This window comes from Ambystoma mexicanum, chromosome 3q (assembly GCF_040938575.1).
Source record: "Ambystoma mexicanum isolate Mex_15411 chromosome 3q, UKY_AmexF1_1, whole genome shotgun sequence".
In the NCBI taxonomy this organism is placed as follows: domain Eukaryota; kingdom Metazoa; phylum Chordata; class Amphibia; order Caudata; family Ambystomatidae; genus Ambystoma; species Ambystoma mexicanum.
The window spans coordinates 48493049-48515558 of NC_090926.1; the positions used below are offsets into that span (position 1 = coordinate 48493049).

Sequence of the window (22510 nt, forward strand, 5' to 3'; positions counted from 1 at the left end):
AGAAAGAGGCCATCAAGCTCGTCCCAAAGAGGCTCTGGGGCTCCAGAGTTTACTCACGATACTTCCTCATAAGAAAGAAGACTGGCGGCTGGCGACCCATCCTGGACCTTCGTCGTTTAAACAAGTACATAAAGTCCCAGAAGTTCCGGATGGTCACTCTGAAGTGGGGCAGCTGGAGGAGGGCTTGGATTGGAGGATGCCTACTTCCACATCCCCATTCTAAAAGGACATTGAAAGTTTCTCATATTGGTAGTCCAAGGACAGCACTACCAGTTCAAGGCCCTTCCCTTCGGATTGAAGTCGGCGCCCAGGGTATTCACCAAGTGCCTAGCACCAGTGGCGGCGCGGCTGCGCCAGCAGCGGATCCACGTCTACCCCTACCTGGACGATTGGCCCATCCGAGCAAGGACAAGGGAACTCGCCGTTGAGTACACAGCAAAGACTGTCTAGCTGCTCACGGATCTGGGATTCTCCATCAACTTCGCGAAATCCCACTTGGTCCCGTCACAAGCTCGACACAGTGACACGGTTGGCTTCACCGTCGGAGGAAAGGACGAATGCCATCCTGGGCAAGGTGCAACGGCTGTCGACCATGGACGTGGCCAGAGTGAGATCCATCAAGTCCCTTCTCGGCATGATGTCCTTGTGCATCTACCTCATACGCCTGTGCAGGCTGAGGTTGCGTCCACTGCAAGAGTTCCTCGACGCCCGTTGGATGCAAGCAGCGGGCAGCTTCGAAGACAGATTTTGCTCAACGAGACCTTCCTTCAAGCAATCCGGTTGTGGGGCACCCGGGCGCATCTCGCGGCGGGTATGGACTTCCAGACCCCGGCACATCGGACGGTGACGACGGATGCCTCCCTGGAGGGATGGGGGGCGCACACTGGAGATCTCCATGCAAGAGGCATTTGGCTCCCGGAGGAGAGGTCACTACACATCGTCCTAGAGCTCCGAGCTGTGTTCTGGGCCCTCAGGTTGTTCCTCCCATCCTCAAGGGCAAGGTGGTGAGGATCTTCACCAACAACACCACCACGATGTTCTACATCCGGAAGCAGGGAGGCACCAGATCCCCAGCCCTATCCAAGGAGGCCCTGGATCTGTGGCACTGGGCCGTCGCTCAAGGGATGTTTCTGGTACCCTTCCACCTGGCAGGAATAAAAAAACACCATTGTCGACTCACTCAGCAGGGAGCTGCGCTCGTGCCACGAGTGGGAACTGCGACAGGATGAAGTGGATCTGCTATTCCAACGACGGGGCAATCCCCAGATCGACTTATTCGCGACAGCGACGAACGCCAAGTGCCGGAGGTTTGCCAGCAGGTTTCCCTAGCCGGGGAGCATGGTTGATGCCTTCTCATTCCCCCGAGACGGCCTGTTCCTCTATGCGTTCCTGCCGTTGCTGCTGCGACTCATCAACCAACTCAGACGGTCTCGGTGCAGGATGATCCTCGTTGCACCTGCGTGGCCGAGACAGATCTGGTTCCCGGACCTTCTGGACATGTCAGCGTCCCCCCCTTAGTCAAACTGCCGACGGACGCGGATCTCCTCTCCAGAGAAGGAGGCGCCATCCTCCATCACGTCCCGGGGTCGCTGAACTTGCAGGCCTGGCTCCTGCAGCACTAGAGTTTGGAGGGTACGATATCCCGGCGGACTGCAAGGAGGTGCTTGCAAAGGCCAGGGCATCCTCTACTCTCAAGTGCTACAGACACAAATGGAAGAGGTTTTCTGTCTGGTGTCGCACACAGAAGATTAACCCTCTGCGGATTACGGCCCCTCAAGTGCTGCCGTACTTGCTATCGCTGGCCAAGGCGGGGCTGGCCCATGCCTCCATCAAGATCCATCTGGCTGCTATCTCCCGCTAGACCAGAACTCCGGGACGCTCAGCCCTGTGGTCCCATCGCCTGGTGAAGGAGTTCATGAAGGGACCGTTCCGATCTTTTCCGCCGGTGAAGGCTCCGGCCCCGGCGTGGGAGCTCAACATGGTGCTGACCAGGCTCATGGGCCTGCCATTTGAGCCTCTGCATTCGGCACCGTTTAAGTTCCTGTCGTGGAAAACAGCGTTTCTTGTGGCCATCACCTCTGCACGATGTGTGGGAGAGAGCAGGCCCTCTCCTGCAAGCCTCCATACCTGACTTTCCACGAGTCGAGGGTGGTGCTGAGGACGAACCCCTCCTTCATGCCCAAGGTGCCGTCGGACTTCCATCTCAACGAGCCCTTTGTGTTAACTGTTTTCTTCCCTTCGCCTTCGTCGCCGGCCGAGAGGACTTTGCACTTGCTGGATGTAGCTAGAGCGCTGAAGTTCTACGTGGACCTCACGAAGAGTTTTCGGAAGACATCACAGCTGTTTGTGAACTTTGGACCTGTAAACCAGGGGAAGGCCCTCTCGAAGGCTTCCATTTCCAGATGGCTCTTCGGCTGCATCATGCACTGTAATCGGTTGGCAAACTGACCGTTGCCCATTCCACCAGAGCGATCGCTGCTACCACGGCGTTCCTACCTGGTGTGCCCCTGCTGGACATCTGCACGGCTGCTACGTGGAGGTCGATGCACCCCTTCACGAGATTCTACTGCGTCGACCGGGATTCCAGGGAGGAGTCCAGAGTCGGCCAGGCAGTGCTTCGCAACCTGTTCACCTGAAGATGGGCCTGGTGACGAGGTAAGAGATGCTTAATGTTGAGTTGATGAAATGCTTAATGTTGAGCCTTGCCGCCTCCTGTGGTTGTGCATGTGTGTACTGCTATGTATTCTTATATTCATGAGCATGTGAATCCATACCAGACCCTATGCTGGAGAAGGAACAAGTTACTTACCTGTAACTGTTGTTCTCCAGCATGGGTCTGGCATGGATTCACATGCAAACCCCTCCTTCCTACCCCTGTTTGGCTCTTCACTTGGTCCTACTGCCACTTTACATGCTACCAAATCTGAAGATGGCTACCAGAGGAGGGGCTTGGGTAGAGGGCAGTCATTGGCTGGGGGCAGTATGACCCAGAGACCAGTTATTGGTTATTAGGAGAAAGACAGTTCAGAAACTAAACTGAAACTGATTTTTTCTCTACCGAGGATTCCCAGCCTGACGACAGGGAATATTCATGAGCATGTGAATCCATGCCAGACCCATGCTGGAGAACAACAGTTACAGGTAAGTAACTTGTTCCTTCTGTATGACTACGCTACAAGAAGTAATCCCTCTGCTAAAGCGGGGGGATAACATGGCCACATTGGATATGAAAGATGCTTATTTTCATATTTCAATGCTTCCAGCGCACAGAAGACTCTTGTGGTTCAAAGTAGCGAACCAGCACTACCAATTCAAGGTGCTACCCTTCGGAATAGCCTCGGCTCCAAGGGTATTCACCAAAGTACTGGCGGTGGTGGCAGCGCACCTGCACAGGGAGGCAATCCCAGTGTATCCCTACCTGGACGACTGGCTGATCACAGGAGAAACTCCCCATCTTTGCAAACTAAACACTCAAAGATAAACAAGAAAAAGTCAAGTCTTGTACCAAGTACATCAAAACAGTTCCTAGGAGCTGTATTAGATACCCAAACAGGCTTAGTTTTCCGTCCATGGAAAGAGTGCTAAACATGCTTTGGCAAATGCACCGGTATCAAGCCAGTCTCCAGATAAGCGTACGCAAAGCAATGCGATTACTATGCATGATGGCATTGTGCATTTATCTAGTCCCACACGCACCTCTGTGCATGGGACCAATGCAGGAGTGGTTGGTGAAACAATGGTCTCAGGCAAGTGGTCAGTGGTTCGATCTAGTGGTGTTTTGCCAACACTGGGACAAAACCTACGCTGGTGGTCGAAAGAGAATCTGTTAAAGGTAAACCCCTTCCACGATCCGGAGGCGCAAGCGGTCGTCACAACAGAAGCATCACTTTCCGGGTGGGGGGCTCATTACCTTCACCACACAGCACACGGTCTGTGGACACATCACTGCACAGAACCATATCAACGTACTCAAACTATTAGCAGTACTCAAACCACTTCAGGCATTGCAACTGACGAACCAGTCAGTTCTAATTCTAACACACTGCACAACTGCCATTTTCTATATCAACAAACGGGGGCACACACACTCCAAATCTATCCAAATAGGCACAAAGAATATGGAGGTGGGTGTTCAAACGGGGGCTATCCCTATCCTCCCAACACGTTCCAGTGGTACTCAACACTCTAGCAGACTCTCTGAGCAGAGATCCCCTACCAGAGAAACACGAGTGGCAACTACACTCAAGCGTCGTAGACCACATCGTCTCTCAATGGGGTTATCCCACATTGGACCTGTTCGCTACAAAAGAAAACAAGCGATGCCCAGACTTCGCGTCCAGGTTCCCCCAGCCAGACTCCAAGGGGAACGCCCTATGGATGAACTGGTCAGGGAAATTTGCTTACGCTTTTCCCCCAACACCATTAATGAGCAGGATTGTGAACAAAATACACAGACAGCAGATGACGCTCATCCTAGTTGCTCCTATGTGGGTGAGCCAACCATGGTAATCGTATCTTCGCAAACTGGCGATGTGCAAACCCATCAAGCTCCCGTACCTAACCAACCTGTTAACCCAACACGGAGGAACGACGATACAGCCTCAGCCACGCTCAATGAACTTGGCAGCATGGCTCCTGAAGTCATAGAGTTCGGACACCTTGATCTACCAGACTGGTGCATGGATATCCTCAAGGAGGCAAGAAAACCTTTACAATAGACACTGTTATTTCGTCAAGTGGAAAAGATTCGTAATTTGGTGCCAGTCCAAACAAATACACCCCATAGAATGTACTCCTTCTCAACTATATGCTCCACTTGTTAGACTCAGGGTTTGTATTCAACTCTATAAAGGTCCAACTGGCAGCATTATCAGCTCACACTACCTCTCAAAGCAAGGTATTGTGGTGGAAGATTCCAGTAATTAAAGCATTCATGGAGGGAGTCAAGACTCCACCCTCCTATTTCAAACCCACCAACAGGATGTGATCTCAATGTAGTGTTAGCAAAGCTCATGGGGCCCCCATTCGAGCCTATGCATAAGTCAAGATTTAAACACCTGACATACAAAACTGCCTTCTTAGTGGCTATTATTTCCATAAAAAGAGTTAGGTAATTGCAAGTGTTGTCAGTGCAGGACCCTTCCTTTATCATATGTAAAGATAAATTGGTTTTACGTACTCATCCTAGGTTCTCCCCTAAATTCATTTCTAAATTCCACGTGAAGCAATCCATTGAGCTTCCAGCTTTCTTTCAGAAACCAACTAGCTCAGCGGAGGTAAAACTCCACACTAGATGTGAGGAGGGCGGTCCTTTACTACGTAAACAAGACCAGACCGCTTAGGAAAACAGATCAACTGTTTGTCTCCATAGCACCAAGCAGAGAAGGAGACCGCATTTCGAAGAATGCCATCTCCAGATGTATAGTAAGATTTATTCAATTATGCTATTCATTATCTAACAAAACGCTGCCTTTTACGCCAAGAATCTGACTCCACAAGGAGCACTAGAGCTACTCTGACCTTTATCGCAAATGTCCCCCTAGACAGCATTTGCGAAGCAGCTACATGGAGCTCAGTACATACTTTCACTCAGCATTACTGCATTGACACACATTCCAAGGCAGATACAAAGGTGCGACAAGCGGTTCTAAAACATCTATTTTCTGCTGCTCCTTCTCATAATACTGCTTGCTAATCTATGCATAGCATGTGATCGAAGCAGATTCCACAAGCCTCAGAAGGGATACATTACTCACCGTAATCGTATTTCTGATGCTTGTATCTGCTTAGATTCACATGCGCCCACCGTTCCTCGCCTCGGAGAAGGTGCATAGATGTTATATCAGCTTTCTGTCTATATCTGCTTGGATACAACTTTACTCACATTACACTTCATGCAACCTCATGTCAGAACAAAACAATCTGAGGGACCTCGACGCGTGAAGGACCATGAGTACAGTGGACGTCACACTAGGGATAGTATTACTGGCACGCCCTGTCGACGTTCCCTTTTCGAATTTCGAAAACAACAACTGTAATACTACGCAGCTTCCACTAGATGTCAGCCTATGCATAGCATGTGAATCTAAGCAGATACATGCATCAGAAATATGATTACGGTGAGTAATGTATCCCATATATTTATTATATTTGCACCCGAATCACTTTAAATACTTCAGACGTTTATACTAGAACACTCAGGAATATTTGATAATACACTTCAAAGGGCACTTTCACTTTTGTGTTTGTTCGCGGTTAAATTTGTAGCAACATTAGAAAGGGAAAAGAAAAGGTTATTGTATTATCGGGTATTGCACACTCATGCAGTTTCAACGGTTTATACTGTAATGCATTTACTCTGCAAACACATATAGTAAAGTCACTTAAAGGGAGGAAAATGATTAGTTATTGTAATCTGAGCTTAGTTGACGGTTGTAGAGACGGTTTCTCCGCCTAGTAAGTCCTTTAAGTCCCAAAACCCGAACCCCAGCTAATGGCAGTTCAGAGAGGGCCTTAAGTCTTGACAAACGGCAAATTACGAAGAGTTCCTGTGGATTTCTTCCAGTTTCTAGTGTTATTGGAGCAGTACATTAACTAACAAGGGAGACCTTAACACACTTCAGAAGGGGGACACAAGCAGTGGTTTGGGTCTGAGGTAAGAGGGGGTTGCCCTGGATACCTCTACGTACACCAACGCTCTGCAGCGACTTCTTGAAATTAGGTAAGCAATACCATTTTCCCCACAGTACCATAGTTTAGTTTATTCATTTATAAAGCGCACCAAACCCTCGGGTATCTAGGAGCATAGGTTACAGAAGTATTCATACCGTTAATGAAGGCCAGGCATTACATATAGGTACAACAGCGATATATACAAAATGTACAAGAAAGATACAATGGTGCATATCAATATACACATAAATAAGCAGTGATTCAAACCAATGTGATAAAACAGCGAATGATTACAATGATCCAGTGCAGATGGTTAACATATTGTAGGAGGCAGAGCATAAGGCACAAATGCGGACATGTACAGAAGAGATCATGATGCCATCCCTATGTGTGTTTTGTGTCTGCTCTTGAGCAAGAAGCCAGTTTTTTATCTTCTTTCTGAAACAGAAGAAGGAAGGCACGTCCCTGAGATGCGTTGGTAATAGTTTAGGGGCTGGTACCTGGAAGCTGCTGCCCCCTGATTTCTGGAGGTTGAATCTTGGAACTCGTAGACAGTTCTGGAGGGTTGCTCTAGTGGGGCGGGCAGAGGTGTTCTTAGAGATTTTGCATGTCAGATATTTGAGCACTAGTTTAGCCAAACATTTATTTGTAAGTCCAAGTATTTTGCCAGAGATTCTGCTCTTGATGGACAACCATTGGAGGTTAAGCTTTGTGGCTGAGATGTGGTGCGATCTAGGAATATTGAGAGCTGATTGGATGGCGTTATTTTGAAGTGTTTGCAGTTTATCTAGTAACTTCCAAAAAGAATCTAACTAAAGTGCGTTACAATAATCGAGTTTAGCGAGAATGAGAGCTCTAGCCAGAGTCAGGCAGTTGGCAGATGTCAAAAAAGGTCTGCATGAGTTTATTAATTCACACGTGTAGGCAGTGGCCAATGCAGTTGCGGTAACCTGTCTGTTCAATGTTAAGGAGGAGTCCTGGTAGAATCACAAGGTTTTGACTTCTTTGGAAACCTGCATGATATTACCGTTGATGTTGAAAGCTTTGAAATTGTTGTCTAGTTTATTGAGTTTAGTGTGGGACCCGATGAGGAGTAATTCCGTTTTGTCACCGTTGAGTCAGAGGCAATGTGTGGACATCCATGCCTGGATGACCAGATAGATTTTGTTTACAGTTTGGAGTCTAGGTCATAGATCCTGGTGATGGGAATGAATATTTGGGTGTCATCTGCGTAATTAGTGTAGGTAACGCCGAAATGGTGAAGGTCGTCAAACAAGGGATTAGTATATATATTATAAAGTGTTGGTGAAACACATGAGCCTTGAGGAACTCCACAGGTCACCTCCACTGGGTCTGCAGATGCTTTGGGTGCAAAGACCCTCATTGTCCTCTAAGTCAGGAATGATTGGATCCAGGTAATGGCTTTTTGGGAGAAATGTGTAGCGGTTGACAAATGAGAGCAAAGTACCTCATGGTTGACCAGGTCGAAAGCGGCCGATAAATGAAGTAGTAACAGGATGAATAGGTTGCCTTTATCGATTTGTTGATCCATTTGTGTCTTAAGGTCTATTAACGCCTTTTCTGTACCATGTCTGGGCCTGAACTCTTATTGTCATAGGCCAAGCAGGTTATGGTTTTCTAAATGAGCCTGCATATGGAGAATGCGGCTCAGTCAAGAATCTTTAGCAGGAAGGGTACCGTTGTGATGGGGCGGTAGTTGATGGGTATGTTTTGGTCAAGGTTGTTTTTTTTCCAGTAGCGGGAGTACCAAGGCATCCAAGATTGGTTGGGACAGCGCAGGTCCTGAAGGAGTTGTTTATGAAGCTAGTTATAAACAGGGCTAGGTCTTTAGCTACTTCTTGAATATTAAGTGGGCAGATGTCTCCTTTGCATCTGGATGGTTTGAGGCTGATAATGATCTTTTCGGTCTCTGAGTTTGAGAGTGGTGTGAATTTGAATTGGTTACCGGGTACCGCCGCGGCAGGCTGAATTTTGATAGTCAGGGGTTCTGAGGAAATATTGTTTTTTAGTTTCAATTTTGGTTTGGAGCATCAATATCTTGTTGATGAGGGCATTTTGGATTTCAGTACACCATGATTTGTCTTTAGAGCAGATTTCAGTGGGTGGAACAGGAGATTCAAGCTCTCTAATAATGGTGAAAAGTTCCCTAGAGCTAGACTTTGCGTTATAGATTCTGTTGTTAAATGTCTCCCCTTTGGCTTGGAGAATGGCTGTTTTGCAAGAGGTTTTTTGGAAAGTGTTTTTGTTAGAAGTTGTGGGATGGTTTTTCCAGGTAGTTCCTGCTAGTTTTTTGGTATCACGTAGTGCTTTTAGGCTAGGGGTGAACCACGAATTGAGTGAGCCCGACGTTTGGCTTTGCACAACTTCATTGGTGCTATTGTGTCAATGGCGCTTTTGAGAGTGTAATTGTATAATTCAACTAGAGAAGATGGGTCTGCAGTAGTATTAGTGAAGTTGAGAATGGGTATTATTAGGGGTAGTACTTTCTCTGTGATATTTTTGATGTTTCTGTCCTTTGATGGGTGGTGCCAATGTTCTAGTCTGGTTAGAAGGTGTGCTGGCCTGGAGGTTGAATGAGACAATATGATGGTCAGACCATGCACAAGGTGTGTTTGTGAGTATCAAGGTCTGGCAGTTCAAGTCCGCAATCCAATATAGGATTCCTATCTTTGTTGTGTTTAGGCATAGTATTCTGGTGCGAGAAGCCAAGTTTTGAGATTGAGTTGGCTACTAGTGAGGCAGCTGTTTCGGTGGTGTCATCGAGGCCTAGGTTGAAATCTCCCAACTATAGTATTTGAGAACTAGGTTTGGTATCAGCGGACAGGAGTAGTGAGATGTCCTCGTCAAATCCGGATAACGGGCCTCGGGGTCTGTATACCAAATGGATTTATAGTGTGTTTGTGGCAGAGAGGGCGAGTTTCATGGAAAGAAGTTCAGCAGAGGGGAAGTGTTGTTTGGATAGGGCTCTGAGGTTAAGGTGATTCTTGGATATAACGGCCACTCCTCCTCCTCCTTTGGCAGATTCTCTGTCTAGTCTGGTAATCGAGTAGTTGTCGGGGATTGCTAAGGATAGAGAGAGACCAGCAGCAGCGTGTAGCCAGGTCTCAGTAATGGCTAGTAGGTCTAGGTCATTTTATGTGATGAGATCAGCAATGTCCAGGGTGTGTGCCATTAAGGACCTTGCATTTATGAGAACTCCCTTGATGGGGGGGCGGGGGGGGGGAGTTTTTTGGTTTGCTGGAAGATACTGTAGAATTGATACGGTAGGTGGTGTCGGAAATGGGTAAGGCATATGATGATTTGGTTACTTTGATCTTCTTACAGGTGGGTTTAGAGTGCGCAATAGATCTTGGTGATAGGGGTGGTGGTTGAGTTTGCAGGAGTCTAGAGCCTAGTCTAAGGTTTCTTGTTGATTTGCTGCAAGGATTGTTGGGTACCAGTCGTGTGTCTTTGTCCGTTGGAGGAGGCTTCATGTAATATTTGTGCTATTTGAGATGGATCCCCAAGCGTTGGGGGTGGGGAGATGGGCAACTGGCCATGGTGGCACGGATGTTGTAGGTACTATAGTATCATGGTGTGGTAGTGAGGTGGACATCCTGAGGAACAGACTCCACTTGCTAGGTGGAAGGGTACAAAAGTATTTCAGCTCTATAGTTATGCACTTATTCAGTCTGCATAAGGTGCTAGGGTCATGGGTGAGCAGCATGATGTATAGTAATGTTAAGCTGATGAGAATAAGCAGAAGGATGGGTAAGGTCTTCCTTGCAAGCATGACTATTGGGCAAAGTGTATGCATGCATGGTGCAATAAGCTTCAGTAGGCAGATGCAGGGCACACTCGCTATAGCATAAGTAACCATAGAAGCTACAAGGTACAGGACATTAGTCAGCATGTATGGGCAAGTGAGAATCGAGATATGGTTACAGTTTATAGGCAAAATGACAGGTTATGACAATCTAGGCTGGACGTTTGCAGAACTGGGCAAATTCGCAGTGCAGACTCTTTAAGTCAACTTTAGACAGAGGATAATGGATGCATGCAACGGATTGTCAGGGGCCCTGGGATGTAAAGGTGTTAGGCTGGTCAAACGGCTAACAGTCTAACAGAGGCAGGTTGATGGTGCTATCATGGCACAACATTGCAAACACATGGGTTGATTATGATGGCAATGCAAAGGTGGGCAGGATGCTAATAGCAATGCTAACAGTGCAATAGCTATGAGGGAAGAGATATCAATGCCGATATAGGCAGAATGCAGGTAATCGTGTACGTATCGGCAGTGTGTAAAATGTACAATGTAGTTAGTGAGAGAGTAGATGACAATGCGGATATAGGCAGAAGGCGATTAGTCGTGCAAGTGGCAGCAGGTTGCAAATAATCGTGCAGATGCAGGAAATTCGGAGGAGTTGCGTTTTGTGATCAGGTCATTCAGCTACCAGCTACAGCGTGCCATATTGTTCTCCACCAGCGTTACGGGCAAGCAAGGCAAAGTGAGCGTTGCACCGATGTAAGGCAATTCAGCGGTAATATAGTGTGCGGCTAATTGACAATTTTGACAGACAGGTGCTGCTGCATGTAGTTAGCGATAGTTACCAGTGAAGCAGTTTTTGCCGCAGTGAGAGTTGTCGGTAAGGCGATGTGAAGGTTCGAAAGTGTTGTACAGTGGCGGGCTGGAGGTTGGCATGTAGGGCTCCAGGCATAAAAGGTGAGGCTTCAAAGAGTGTGGTTGTTGATCACAGTATTTAATATATAGGTGAGCAGTCATAAGGGCGGCAGTTTGCTTACCCAACAGTTGGAACGGATGGTTTAAGAGGCAGCTTGTCTGGTCCCCGTCTCCGTAGCGGCCCAGACTGATATGGCCTTTAGTGGGGCATTATTGTGAAGAGCCAGCTTCTGCCCGTCGGCATACCTGATTGGTGTAAGTAGGGGCATGCCACCAATCGGCGTGTGCTGGCGAAGTGTTGAGCGTTGCCTAGCAACTGGGGGAGCTCGAGGCGTCGGCCATTTTAGAATGGTCAAATCGTGACAATTATGGCCTCTACTACACAAATGCTGCTCCTAATACAACACAGCTGTGCAAATAAAGCCGGTGCTCGTGCAGCAGCTAATATGAATAGAAATATGCTGAGATTGTCGGATCAGGTGTCCCCGTAGCTGAAGCTTCTGCTTACCCAGATGGAAAGCTGGCTTTAATGCTGCTGTTCGTTCCTTCAGATACAGCAGTCGGGACGATGAGGGATGGGCTCCTGCCCTCCCTGGTCGACAAAACAAAGTGAAGATCACAGGCCCAGACAGATCTGGCCTTTAGTGAGGACTTATGGTGAAGGGCCAGCTTCTGCCTGCCGGCGCACCTGACTGGTGTAAGTAGGGGCAGGCCACCAATCGGCGTGTGCTGGCGAGGTGTTGAGCATTGCCTATCAACTGGGGGGTGGAAAACTCCTCTCCCGCTTCCTGCCTGCCCAGACACTCTGGCGCCTAGGCGGGGGATACTCAAGAGTTCCCGCCAAAGGCAAAACACACACACACGCCCCCCCCCCCACCGAATGGTAAAAGATGGCTGACAACCACGCTAGTAATAGCGAAAAAAGGAGGGTCCCACGTTGTTACTTGGGTGCCCTTATTGTGCACTACAGAGGCTATGTACATAGCCTGCGGTACCAAAAAATACACAATAGTTGGTAGAACACTGCCACCAGCCAAAACTAGGTGATTGTCTATATAATTAAAAAGCCACAGGAGCAGAGCGAAGGGGGATACCAGGTATCCCTTTGGCACACCACTGAAGGTGGGGTGTGCCAATCTCTGTCTATAAAGTTTTGGGAAAGTTTCTAATCCTTAAGAACTGTAGTTACTTGAGGATATAGAAAAAGAATCTCAAAGGAGGACCCTAAGGGTCCTCAGCAACACTGCCCATAAGGAGCAGTGTCCGGCAGTAGTAAAACACAGATGCCTTTAAGAGCTATGGAGCAGACAGACTCCATAGTACAGGTATACAAAGAATAGAGTTCCAAAAGACAGAGCCCACACAAATGAATGAGTGGAAAAGGGCTCCACTCATTTACGATTGGAAAAATAAAATCCAGAAGTCCAGCAAAAAGTGCTGGGGGTCTCACTAGGAGAAGGGGATCAAGCATAACGATGATTAATCTCCCTAACAGTTATGCAAGTCCCCGAGTAGGAAGGGCTGTTGGGAAACAACTCCTGTCTCATTTGATCCTTCTCTAAATCTCAGAATGCTACGATCTAGCCGGCAAGGAGTCTCACGGCTCACTCCACCAGAGGTCTGGACGCCACCTCGGCTCTGTAACAGAGTGCCTGTTCTGGATAGTTGGTTTCTGTCTGGTCAAGATGTTTGTTTTGTCTGGGCCGTCCTTCTGAGTTTTCTGGTTTACGTGGTGTATTGCTACCCTCCCTCCTCCAGGTCGTTGTACTGCTTTGGGAGTGGAATCAGTGGGAGGAAGGAGTCCATTAGAAGAAGAAAGTACTTCTCTGTAAAGTTCTTTCTGCTGGACGTTCCTCCCACAGATTTTTCATCACCCTCCCTACCTACCCCTCTTCAGGTAGCTAGTACATCTTAGTTCTGTGGCCCCTCGATGTGAGAGTGCTAGGGAAAAAGGATGGAATTGAGGCCAGGGGGTGCAGCGCCTCTATATATACTGACCCCGACTTCATGTCGGGCCCTAGGGGCATAGTCTGGACGGAACCGACACAGCTGAGCTGATGGCGGAAAGGTTTCCAAAGAGCAGCTGTTGCTGGGAGATATCGTAGATGAAGAATCAGTCTTTGGACGTCCATCAGAAAGAACATTACCAAAGAGGTAAGTAATTTCCCTTTATCACACGTTTTTTCCCTTCTAATCTGTCACTCTTTGATCACCCTCACATCTTTCTTTCCCCTGCAGGCAGTATCCTCCCAGTTACAGTGTATGACCGGAACAATTTCCGTGTGCTGTTCCACTTTGCACAGGACTCTCCGCCAGAGCGGCTGGATGTACTGGTTGTTGTTATCTCTATGATTAGCACCGCCCCCCTGCCCGTGAAGAACATAGTCTTTCAGGCTGCTGTCCCAAAGGTAAGAAGAGTGGTACAAGCTCCCTTCTTAATTACCTTTTTCTGCTGTGTCCTGTAGCTGGCTCTTTAACTCTGTGCTTACGCCATATTTTTGCTCGGGGTCTCCTTGTTCTGGTTCAATTTTTATTTATTGATTTCTTTGCTTTTGGTAGCCCTCTGACAATTGTCTGTGTGCCAAAATAATGCTGCGGAGAGGAGGGAAGAAAATGCAGGATGTTGAGAAGCCAATTTAGTTGGCATAGCAATTATAATGCTTCTGGCTTGCATTGGCTGGTGTATCTTTTGATATTTGTTGTACTTTCCAGCATTTTACCCAACACGGATTTGTTTTAATAAATGTGCGCCAATTAAAAGTTGCGCTGTTGGAAAGGTATGAGTGTGCTGCTCACAATGCTTTCCCCTGCTAGAATGCCTTGGTTGTGTACACACGAGTAAGCAGAAGAAAACAGCACAAGGCTGAGCTGCAGGGAGAACACTCTCCCACACCTCACTCTTGGTTGGGTAAGATTTTCATATTTGTGATAAATCTTCCTGATCTGTGTCAACCCAATAACGTTTTGCTTGTACTTGGGGAGGGGCGGTGTTATCATTCCTTGTCCCTAGGGGAAGGGGAATCTTTTTCCCCTCTCTCCTAGTCTTTTACTCTTTTTATGGGTGACCTTTTCTATGCCTCTCCATAGTATATGGTTGGGGTTATAGTTTCCTATAACCTCTGGGCTTAGGCTGGGTTGCTCCTTTGAACTCCCCTGTTAGGTAAGCATTGGTGCAGTCACACTGTGAGACTACACAACACTTATCTGCTTGATATTAGGTAACCCACCTTTGATATAGGTCTGTACTACACAAGTTGGTAATAGGCCTGGCTGCTCAGTCACATCTCAAGAGGGATAAATGTGGTCCATAGAGCTGTACAATTGAAAAGCTTAATACAGGTAACCAAGTAACACTTACACTCAAGGTTTCAGTTACAAATAGTTAAATGTCAGTTTTAAATAAGCATTCTTTAAAAAGGCAATTGTAGTAACAATACCAATACACTTTGGAAATTACTTTTCAGAATCAAAGAAGCCAGTGAATAATCTTTGGATATAGTTCATACACTTCTCGTACATCCGGAGGTGACTTCAATCACAAGGATAGTATTTGCATTTATATATTACACTGTTATACTTTACAGATTCAGAGTTGTAGAAAGGAAAGGGTTAAGGGAAGTAAAAAGGTTAGAACAGTTTCTCAGTAAATGTGATGACAACTAAATCCTCCAATGAAGTCTAGAGAAGCCTCTCCCAGCAGTACCAGTACACAACAAGCTACCACCTATGAGGGACAAGCAATATCAAAGTCAATGGATTTTAGAAAGTGCCTTTAGGGAGCCAGGACAGCCACAGTAATTTGGAACGCTGTCTATGGATTTGATGCACTTCTTGGATCAAAGTGTTGCACACAGTTATAGAGTTCAGAAAAACCACTTGTAGGGCCACAAGCTGTTAAACTTGTGAGAAGGGAGTTGAAGTCAACTCGCAAATGGTAAGCCAGTTCAATTTCTAAGTGAGACGAGCGCAGCTAAACGTAATAAAGTACCCCAAGCCTAAACAGTACCTCTGGTTAGAAGAGTGGTCTAGCTGGTTTCCGTTTTGCTACATTAGTGCAGACCCTGGTTCCTGAACCTCAGTCGTGGGGACAAGAGGGAGGACGTCTGGCGGGCTCATGCAGCGATACTTGGGAGGTCGTCAGCAGCTACAAGCTCTTTTCCATTCAGTGGCACTTCGCAGACACCGATTGGACTCTCTTCGCTCCCTCAGTCCTGCACTCTGGTGAGGGGACCCTGGATCTGGAGGGTCCTTAGGAGTCTCCGGGAGCTTCTAGCCGGATTCATTCTGCGGCAGACATTGCACTCGACTACGGGCACTCGACCCCGGGCATTGGGCTCCCACAGCGACAGAGAGGCACATCAAGTCGAGGAAGGTGGTCCAGTAGAGTTCGTCTGTGTTAGTTGGTCCCACTAACCCAAGGGGAGGAGAAGTTCTGGAGGAGCTTCTCTGTCGAGATGAAAAAGGATGTCCGCACAGCAGCAGGGCTTCACCGGGCAATACAAAGGTCCAAGAGGTTGCAGCAAGCTTCGTTCACGGTTACTTCGCCGGGTGTTTCTCCCTGTGGTCGACTCTGCCTGGAAAACCCTTGCCTTTTAAGCAGGTTTTTCCCATTCATGCACAGCCTAGGCTGTCAATCACACAGCAGGGTGGCTGTCCTGACAGGACAGCCAGCCAATCGGGACTAGTTGCATTCAGGCATTCCTAGAGACAAAGGACATGGGCGTTTCGGGACCCTCCCTCACATCCTGTCCTTCCAGACACACTGGAGCCTGGGGCGGCCTTTAGGGCTGAAGCCCACCAAAGGCAATACAAACAAAGGGCTCAAACCTGTTTCAATGCACAGAGTAAAACCCAAGAAAGACCACACAAACAGAAAATGGCAGAAAAAGAAGACTGGGGCCATTTTGACAAAATGGTCACTTATGGGTGCTGTACTGCAGCTAAAGGTTCAGCCTGTGGTAGAAAAGGACAATGGTAGGAAAAAGTAAACCACTTCCACCAGCCCTATAAAGTAGTGGGGGCAACATAAAACTGTTACATGAGAATGTAGGATAAGGGGCTACTTAGTTACCCCTCAGCACTCCACATAAGATGGTGTGTGCTGGACCTACAAAGAGAAACGGTAAGTAAAGTCAATTTCACTTTACTATTCTTGGGAACTGTAGTTCGCCCAAGAAAAGGTATTTAAACATTATGAGAAATCTAAAGGATTTCTCGGTGACACTGCACTGAAGGTGCTGTGTGGCACCATACAAAAAGCAGATGCCTTTGGAGTTTCAGACTCCAAAAACAATGAAAACACAAAATCACACGAGAGTGAGAAAAAGATCTCACTCCAGGGTTAAAATTAAAAAGTCCTAAGTCCAGCAAAAGAGCTGGGGGTCTTTAGGGTTGAAGGCAATAAGCACAGAAATGAAATGTATTCCGGCATAGGCTCCAGAATGTCTGAGAAGGCAGGAAGCGAGGGAGGAGTCCAAATCTCTGCAGCCTTTTGTCTTCCAAACTCCCAGTGGGGGGCGGGCTGTCTTGATTGGACAGCCAGACTGAATGTTAGGTAAGCTTTTCATAGTAATGATAAATCTTCATGACCTGTGTCAACCTTAGAACTTGCTTTATTTTTTGTTTTCACAGTTCACATAACAATCTCCCCAACCCCTCTTCCCTACTCTCACCCCCCTTTTCCCTCGATTAGCAGTACCTTTAATAATAAATAAAACATTAGTAACGTGTTCATCCTAAATTTTTTACATTAATGACACATTAGGCAGAATGTTTTGTGGGTATAAGTGAATTCGGTAGTCATCCTTCAAATAATCTAACAGTATACCCCAGTCTGTCCTGAACTTTCTATCTTACCCTTGTAAATTATGCGTTACCCATTCCATGGTCAAGATTTGTGAGTTTATATAGCCACTCGTGGTAGGTTGGGGCCACATCTTTCTTCAAGTTCCGTGCGATCACAAGCTGGGCCATCAAAATTAAAAACATTAATGCCTTTTTTTATGTGCCATATCTCGTGGTGTTACATCTTTTGTCTAAAGGTCCAGAAGGCATTTGCCTGCCCCTACAAATACCCCACAACCTCCTGTAGAGTTCTATTAACCTGGCCCCAGAAGGACTGCAAAACCCGACAAGACCACCATATGTGGAGCCAGTCCCCCGTCTTACAATTACCCCAGCAGTCCGGCTGTGTTCCTTTGCAGAAGATACCGAGTCTCTCCGGTGTATAATGCCATTGAGTGAGAATTTTAAACCACATTTCCCTTAGTTGGATAGATCGTGTTAGTTTCTGGATATTGTACCGAAATGTCTCCCGTTCCTCATCAGCTATTTGATGATCCAAGGTACCTTCCCATTTGCCCATGTATAGCCACTTTTCCCGGGGGCCCTCTGTACAAGGCAAGGCATAAAATGTTGATATAAGGTCGGTGTCCCCCGTGTGTGATGTAATATATTTCTCAAATGCAGTGGGCTGTCTTCCGGCTTGAGTTTTATTTGTGGGAGGGATGCAAGGCCCAATGCCAAAGTTGGCAGTAGCAGAGTCGGTCCCTTTCCGTGAGTGCAAAGGATTGTTTTCATCGTTCAAAGGTTTTAATTTCGTGGCCTAGTGTGAGATCTTTAAGGCTTGTACAACGTCCCTCCTTCCAGTTACCAAAAGCTCTAGCCTCCAACCCTGGAGTATACTGGGAGTTCTCAAATATTGGTGTAAAGGCCCGTTATGTGTTTCTACTTCAACACTTTGTCCCACACATCGCCCACAAGTGCTGTTATTCGTGATGCCTTCATACTCGGAGGGCAGTAGGCCTTAGGTAGCCATAGAACCTCATCTAGTGGAGCACCCACCGCTGCCCTGTCCATAGCAACCCAATGTTTACTGTGATCTTCAGCGAGCCATTATTTCAATATCCTCAGTTATGCCGCCCAGTGATAGATTCTGAAGTCCGAGACGGCCATCATTTCCCAATTCCTTGAGCCATTAAAGTCCACAGGGCCACCCATCGTGATCTTTTATTCTACCATCTAAAGGTGGATAGGATGCGAATGAGTGACTTAGAAAAACTCCAGGGAATAGCCACCGTCAAATCCTGAAAGTAATAAAGAAAGCATGGTAAGGTCACCATTCTTATCCAAGCCATGCGCCCCAGCCATGATGCATATACATTTCGGAGACTTGTGGAATCTGCTTAGATCACATGCTGTGCATAGGCCAACATCCAGTGGAAGCTGTAGAGTATTACAGTGGTTGTTTTCGAAACTCGAAAAGGGACGTTGACAGGGCATGCCAGTAATACTATCCCTAGTGTGACGTCCAGGGTACCCATGATCCCTGACGCGTCGAGGTCGCTCAGATTGTTTTTTCTGCTATTCTAGACAGACGCGTATAGGGGAGTTCCTCTTTTGGGGTAAAGCCATTGACTTATTTCAATTATTGATAGTATTTATTTATATCCTTTTCTTCACCGACCTCCGAAACATCACGCCGGTGAAGACAGAGAAACTGCCCTTCGAAGGACTACCGCGACAGACCGGCCTTGGAAGGCCGCCCTGGGCCTCGGCCCAGACAGTAGGGAGGGAGGGGGGTGGTCATTTTAGGATGTTTATGCCCCCTTTCCTACACTATTTTCACCCAGCAGCCGTAGTCTGTAGTTATGGACAAAACCCCATTTAAATTCTGCCCAAAGTGCAATCGTAAATTCCAGTGGGTAGACATTTAGTTTGCAACTTGTCTCCCAAGAGACCATGTCGAAACGTCTTGTTGAGCGTGTAGGCTCTTCAAGCCGAAGACGTTAAAGGACCGCTCCACAAAACACTGGGCCCAGTACACCAGGCAGCTCGAGGCCACGGAGGTAGAAGGCGCCTTTAGCGATGGCAGTGAAGCCGCAGTTTCGGAGGGCAAAGGGGTAGCTCCGGCTACCCAAGCGCAGGCCCCCGACTCCAGAGTACTGGCCGGCGGCCATGTTGTGGGGACTACACCTGGCGACGGAAGCGCTACCTACAAAGACACCCACCACTAAGCACACAACCCCTAGTCGAGACTTGGCACATGGGTCGAGTGACCGACAACGTTCAACACCCAGGGAAAGGTCCGTTGAGTCCCTGTCCTCTGAGCACTTTCGCTCGAGATCGCCGCACGACAGGGCCCAACCGTCGAAAGACGGCAAGAGTGTGTCCCGTAAAACTCATCCGAAGGTCGATCGTCCGCGGATGAGGCCTCAGCCCTACCCGCATCTGAAATTCGACACTCGGCGTCGGATCAAATAGTAGGCCCCAAGAAGTCAGATAAACACAGCTCTGGGCCCCAATGAGGGGGGAAAGAACATAAAATGAATTCCTCAAAAACACCTCATAGGGACAAAAGCCCTCTTAGGGAAAAAACCCCTCAAAAAGAAAAACCTAGAGAATCTAGGCCCGTGTCTCACAAAGATAAACAAAAACCTAAGGTGATGCCTCCCACAGATGAGGACTTAGGACTTCCTTCTGATCCTTTGGTAATCCCAAGTTCAAAAGAATGGTCTTCACAGGACATAGACAGGGTAATGAGGATAATGACCTTTATTGCCAATTTCTATGAGAAAAACCCTGCATACTTTGAGTTTTCGCTCCACTCCCCCCACTTCAGCTCACTCTGGTTCACAAGTCTCTGATCTACCTACTCAACGTCCTTTTAAGAGGTCTCGTACTGATGTTCCATTGCAGAGTAGAGTCATAGAGCTCTATGACCCAGAATCAGAGCACGAAGATCTCTTTTGTAGAGTCAGCTGACCCTCAATTCGATGATGAGGATACAGCAGACCCTTATTTTGTGGATGACGAGGACCAAGAGGCTGATCCAGGGACTAATATGTACTCTATAGAATCCCCTCTTAATCAAGACACCCCAGTTGTTTATTCTCCTATTGATAATCAACCCCTCCTTAATGAGGTGCTAACCAAGGTGGCTGAGCACTTTCAGATTGACACCCAGGAGGTACAGGAGGATAAGGACTTTGCAGAACAAATTCTTGGGGACAAGAAAACAGTGGCGCAGTTTATCCCTCTATTGAAGTCGGCGCAGCGCAGAATACAACCATCTTTAGAAGCCCCTAACCTCACACGTGCTGTAAACCTACATGTAGAGAAACTATTTAAACCCGCACCTTCAGACCCATTATATATGAGAGGGCAGCTGAAGCCAGACTCAGTTGTGACTACAACTAGAAAAAGAGTGGGCACACCCCTTGCTTCCTCTGAGGCCCCACCCGACGAGGAAAGCAAAAAGATTTGCGCCATGGGTAGAAAGGTTGCCTCCTCTGCGGCTTATCAGACCAGAATAGCGAACAATGCAACACTTTTATCCAGTTACAACTGCCACAAGTGGGAGGAAATGTCAGCTTTACTTTCGTCTGCTGCAGAGCCACTGAAGTCCCAGCTAGCACAGGTGGCTGCAGAAGGGAAGGGCATCGTCAAGCTGTCTTCTTAAGACCAACTTTGACGCGGCGGACAATGCCAGAAGAATCATTGCTCAGGGGACTGTTATTAAAAGGCATGCATGGCTTCGCCAGTCAGGTTTCAGACCAGAGACGCAGGCCACCCTTATAAACATGCTTATGTGCTCTTCGCTAAGGCCGTCGAAGATGCCCTTAAGACAGCAAAGGACGAGTATGACGCACTTAAATCTTTGGGTCAACTCACCAACAAGCCTTCCGGGTAATGGCGATTTTCATTGTTTTCGCGGCCAAAGTTCTCAACGGGGATCCAACTACAGTCAAGGCCAGGGTTCTCCTGGGGAAATAATCAAGGCCAATCCTCCCAGGATATCCCAGAGACAAACGCAGAGGTCGGGGGAGGGGTAACCCTGCTCGAGGTGGCACACCACCTCCAAAGCAGTGACATCCGCTTCAGGTGCCCTCCCATACTTCTCCATTAGGACGACGCATTTCTCCAGCATGGGGTCTGGCATGGATTCACATGCTCATGAATATTTCCCCGTCGTCAGGCTAGGAATCCTCGGTAAAGAAAAAAATCTGTTTCAGTTTCGTTTCTGAACTGTCTTTCTCCTAATAACAAATCCCTGGTCTCTGGGTCATACTGCCCTGAGCCAATGACTGCCCTCTACCTAAGCCCCTCCTCTAGCAGCCATCTTCATATTTTTACCGCAGGTTCAAGTGTTGGGAGTCCTCATGCTATAGCTCTCGAGCTTTTACTGGGTTTTGCGATTTTTCTAAGTTTTGCTCCATTTTTCAGTCAATCGAGCCTCAAGCTCAATCTATTCATGAACTGACTAACGGGGGACCGGTTTTTCTGATTTTTCTACGCCCCTCAAGGGCGATTTTTCATCGAGTTCACTTCTTGGAGGTGCCCAGAAGATTCTTGGAGGCCTACACTGCGTGGACATGGCCGAAGATAAAGGAGACTCAACGCCTCTGTTCAGGATCTGCCCAGGATGCAGCTGCAGAACATCTTCCTGGACGACGGGCACTCCCTGTGTCTTTATTGCCTACATTCGGACAGCTCGCACGTGGAGGACCGTCGCAAGCGGCTCACCGAGTGGCTGCAGACGAAGATCCCGGCGGCGGGCGAGGCCGGGCAGCATGTTTCTCCCAAGAGAAAGTCTGAACGTTCTTCTAAGACCTTCGAGGGCGCTCTGGCGACGGGGTCCCAACATAAGGCAAAGCACCAGCGCGTTCGCGGGCACCCGGAGTGCCGTTGGTACGGGCTCTGCCGCAGCCAGGCCGGGCACATCATTGCTGACACCATCAACCACGAGCCGACGCTCCTGCTTGGCGAAGAAAAGGAAGTCATCTATCCTGCCCATTGAAAAGACCCACGTGAAGGCGATGCCACTCATATCTCTGAGGCCGTCGCCCCTGGCCGAGAAGAAGGGGTGGGGGGCACGGTAGTCCTGCCGGACTCGGATATCTCCTCCGAGGAGGCGCTCTCGGGCCTGAAGACGGTGCTTGACGAGAAGTTCGTCGAGGCCAGTTCCTACGGGAAGGACCCCGACAAGGCGGATGTGGAATGCGACGAGGGAACCAACGAGGGGCGGGAGGACGGTGAGGAACCGGAAGACACCACGCCGCTGCCGACGCTCCCGACGCAAGCGCTGCCACCACCGATGGACATGTCAGCGGACATCCTACAAGGCCTTTACACCCTGTGTTCGGAGATGAGGAC

At 48.0% G+C, this 22510-nt stretch overlaps 1 protein-coding gene across 1 annotated transcript in view; it reads left to right on the forward strand.

The window, feature by feature from the left end:
- Window positions 1–22510, forward strand: part of GGA1 (golgi associated, gamma adaptin ear containing, ARF binding protein 1) — an 839899-nt gene that overhangs the window by 692343 nt on the left and 125046 nt on the right. The window contains exon 15 of the mRNA XM_069653043.1: window positions 13595–13764. Coding sequence (XP_069509144.1) covers window positions 13595–13764 — 170 coding nt within the window. The remainder of the gene's footprint in view (window positions 1–13594; window positions 13765–22510) is intronic.